The 3,852-nt window shown below is 41.3% G+C and overlaps 1 protein-coding gene across 1 annotated transcript; it reads left to right on the top strand.

The window, feature by feature from the left end:
• The first annotated feature begins 1,559 nt into the window (after positions 1-1,559).
• LOC120056509 (cytochrome c oxidase subunit 7B, mitochondrial-like) lies at positions 1,560-3,557 on the top strand. Its single transcript, XM_039004686.1, has 3 exons — positions 1,560-1,692; positions 2,574-2,689; positions 2,868-3,557. The coding sequence occupies exons 1-3, from the start codon at positions 1,656-1,658 to the stop codon at positions 2,949-2,951; spliced, it is 237 nt and encodes a 78-aa protein (XP_038860614.1). The 5' UTR covers positions 1,560-1,655; the 3' UTR covers positions 2,952-3,557.
• The last annotated feature ends 295 nt before the right edge of the window (positions 3,558-3,852 follow it).

Below are 3,852 nucleotides of genomic sequence, written 5' to 3'. Positions count from 1 at the left end.
GCCCTCTGACGAACCATCGAAAACAGGCAACTTGTCAATACAGAACTAAGATTGAATGCGGTGACTCAGAGCATGCGGTGACCAGCTGGCAAGTGTCTTCATTGACATTTTCAACCTCTTCCCGACCCAGTCTGTAGTACATGTTTCAAGCAGACCACCATAGTTCCTGTGCCCTAGAAAGCCAGGGTAACCTGTCTAAATAATTATCACCCTGTGCACTCACATCTGTAGCCATGAAATGCTTTGATAGGCTGGTCATGGCTCACATCAACACCATCATCCCAGACACCCTGGACCCACTGTTCACCCAATGACTAAGTGGCCGCGCACGACTCTAACGCCATCAGTAAGTTTGCAGACGACACAACGTTGGTAGGCCTGATCACGACGATGAGACATCCGATATGGAGGAGCTTAGAGACTGCCAGGACAACAACATCTCCCTCAATGCCAGCAAGACAAAGGAGCTGATTGTGGACTACAGGAAAAGGAGGGCCGAGCACGTCCCCATTCACATCGACGGGGCTGTAGTGGAGCGAGTCAAGAGCTTCAAGTTCCTCGGTGTACACATCACTAAGGATCTATCATGGTCCAAACACACCAACACAGTCATGAAAAGGGAACGACAATGCATCTTCCCCCTCAGGAGGCTGAAAAGATTTGGCATGGGCCCTCAGATCCTCAAAAAGTTATACAACTGCATATTGACTGACTGCATCACCGCTTGGTATGGCAAATGCTTGGCATCTGACCGCAAAGTGCTACAGAGGATAGTGCGGACGGCCCAGTACATCATACCATCCAGGACCTCTATACCAGACGGTGTCAGAGGAAGACCCTAAAAAAGACTCCAGCCACCCAAGTCATCGACTGTTCTCTCTAACGTACGGCATTCGGTACCGATACATCAAGTCTGTAACCAACAGGCTCTTGAACCGTTTCTACCCTCAAGCCAAAAGACTGCTAAATAGTTAGTTAAATAGTTAACCAAATAGCTACCCGGACTATCTGCATTGACCCTTTTTAAACTAACTTTTTTACTCATCACATACACTGCTGCAACTGTTTACTATCTGCCACTTTATTCCAAGTTATATGTACATATCTACACCAATTACCTCATACCCCTGCACATCGACTCAGTACTGGTACCCCTTGAATATAGCAAAGTTATCGTTACTCATTGTGTATCTATTATTACTTTTATTATTATGTGTTTTACTTTTGTATTATTTATCTATTTTCTTTCTCTCTGCATTGTTGGAAAGGGCCCGTAAGCATTTCACTGGTAGTCCACACCGGTTGTTTATGAAGCATGTGACTAATACAATTTGATTTGAAGAAGTAGGAACAGTTTCTAAAATTGCTAAAAAATAGCTGATCATGTTTGGTCCTTGCTATGCGCCGCCCTTGGGACTTCCCAACTCTGACGTTACCCCATTGAAGTTGACGTGTAAAATGGTTAAGGTGAGGGTTAGGGTTAAGGTTAGGATTAGGGTTTAAGGTAGGGACGTCCGAAGGATCTCAGATAGCACTAACCGAGGTTTAGCACATTATGCGCATACGCGTATGAGTTACTTTTAACCAGTTTCCGGTAATTGTCGTAAACGTTCTTCCAGTTTGATCTTCAAGGGTATCTACGAACTAGAGTCAACATGCTTCGGTTTACTAAAGCAGCTCTGAACGTCTCCGGTAAGAGATCGTTTAAAAGGGATAGATTGCTGCTCCTTCATCTTGTGTCTGTTTGAACATTTCTGTAAACTGGAAATTATTTTTCAGTGTTATAAGTGACTGTCCTTACTTAGCCTAGCTAAACTATCTGACAGCTAACTTAGTCTGTAGTGAGCTAGCCTACCTAATTTAACCATATTACGTTAGCGCTTGTAAATTGACTGACAGTGATTGTAGTAGTATCTAGTAACGTTATTTGGCTTGCGTTCGCTAGCTAAGTTAGTTGTTGAAGGTTCTTTACTTAGCTAAGTCCACTTTGAACATTGGTCAGGTCTGTGTTATTGTTTCGTGCAATTCTTGTCATTGTTAGGTTAGTTTGCCTTGACACTCATTTACAGGCAATGAGGAGCACAATTAGATGGTCACTTACAATGTCAACTTGCCTCCTAGCTAGCTGTCCTCACCTCACCCCTTCCCCAGAGTCATGTATTGGTTAGCGATTGCACCATTTTAACATACTCAAGGGCATTTTGGTGTTAAAGTCAGATACTCAAGATACCGATGTACTTTTTAATATAATAATCCAACATGACAATATAGTTAAACCGTGCAGAAGTAATCTTGACATTCCACCCCACCACTCTTTGGATAAGATGAGAGAGAAGTTCTGGGGTGCTAAAACGGAGTAGTTCGAATTCCGAAGCCTGTTAATTGGCCCAGCGTCGCCCGGGTTTGACCAGGGTAGGCCGTCATTGTAAATAAGAATTTGTTCTTAACTGACTTGCCTAGTTAAATAAATACAAAATATCCAAGGGCTCATGACCTCTGAATCACTGACATAAAATCACTGTGTGGATGTTGTGCCTTTTCCTTTACATTTTTGTTTTATCTATTCAATGCAGGACAAGGTGCCCGTCATGTGAGGCTCAGTTCGACGCATGCCCCTGAATTCCATGCCAAGTATGGCACTGGCCTGATGGTTGGAGGATTCGTGTTCTGTGTATCAGTCTGGGGATTTGTATGTTTATTTTAATCTTTGTTGTGCCAAGTTATAGTAGGCCTAAAACAGTGTATAACATTTGTATAGCCTAGTCTTTCTTGTGTGTATTATTCTTTCCCCACACCAACATAAATCCTAACTTGCTGTGTACACACATTTGTTATTTGGGATGCTCAACATCTGTCCTCGTTTTCAGGTACTAACACAAACCGGCATCACATGGAATCTGTCTCCAGTTGGGAAGGTCCAACCCAAACCATGGAGGGAGGTGGAAGAATAATGGACTGAGACTGCTCTCTTTTGAGAAATCGACCACAGCAGACCACAAAACACTTATCCCAGATATCCCTATAAACATTCTGGTTGTACAGCTGGATACCCATGTTTTTAACTTGTTGCCGTCCTGGCATTACCCATGTAATCAGTAAATTAAATGTAAACCAAACATTGGCTGAATATCTTTTACTTCAGCACTCTGTTGTGGTGTCCCCTTTCATGTACCTTTCAAATGGTAGGGGGTGCCTTTGTCAAATGGAATCAGGAAAGTAAGAGTCAAGAATATATCTGTACTACCATGTTTTTCTAAAATCCTAGAAGAATTGGTGTGTAGGAGAATGTTGCCACATTTAAATCAACACTGTATTAGGCCATCATTGTAAATAAGAATTACTGTCATGTGTAGTTAAATATAAGCACCAATTTGTTTTTGTAAGAACTACTCTACAGATATTTTGCAACTTGCTCTTTTGCAACTTGTGGATAAAATATTTACAGCCCTTAACAGTGAATACCCTCTTGGCATCTTTAGATATATCCAAAGTGTTTGACACAGTTGATCATGAAATATTACTTTCTAAAATGCATTATTACAGTTTTCATGATTATACATGTAGTTATGTTTATAGAGAATTTGTTTAAACTGCTGTGCATCTACCAGGGCCAAGAGAGGATTGGATAATTGGACCTTGTTATTCCTAATCTGTATCAATGACCTAATCAAATGTTATTTGTCACATGTAACGAATACAACCGGTGTAGACCTTACCATGAAATGCTTACTTACAAGCCCTAAAGAAAGACTTAAGAAAATATTTACTAAATAAACGAAAGTAAAAGTAACACAAAATAACGAGGGCCTTCGTCTGACATTGCCTAGTATATATAGTTGAAGTCGGAAGTTT

Source organism: Salvelinus namaycush, chromosome 12 (genome assembly GCF_016432855.1).
Source record: "Salvelinus namaycush isolate Seneca chromosome 12, SaNama_1.0, whole genome shotgun sequence".
Classification (NCBI taxonomy): Eukaryota; Metazoa; Chordata; class Actinopteri; order Salmoniformes; family Salmonidae; genus Salvelinus; species Salvelinus namaycush.
Note: the sequence above shows the minus strand (reverse complement) of the source record. Positions and strands in the feature narration are given on the sequence as shown.

What these genes read in the sequence shown, in the direction of transcription:
- LOC120056509 (XM_039004686.1), top strand. Translation starts at nt 1,656, where the DNA reads ATGCTTCGGTTTACTAAAGCAGCTCTGAACGTCTCCG. An exon ending in AGCAGCTCTGAACGTCTCCG is followed by an intron (nt 1,693 to 2,573) that starts GTAAGAGATCGT and finishes TATTCAATGCAG; the next exon opens with GACAAGGTGCCCGTCATGTG. An exon ending in GTGTATCAGTCTGGGGATTT is followed by an intron (nt 2,690 to 2,867) that starts GTATGTTTATTT and finishes CCTCGTTTTCAG; the next exon opens with GTACTAACACAAACCGGCAT.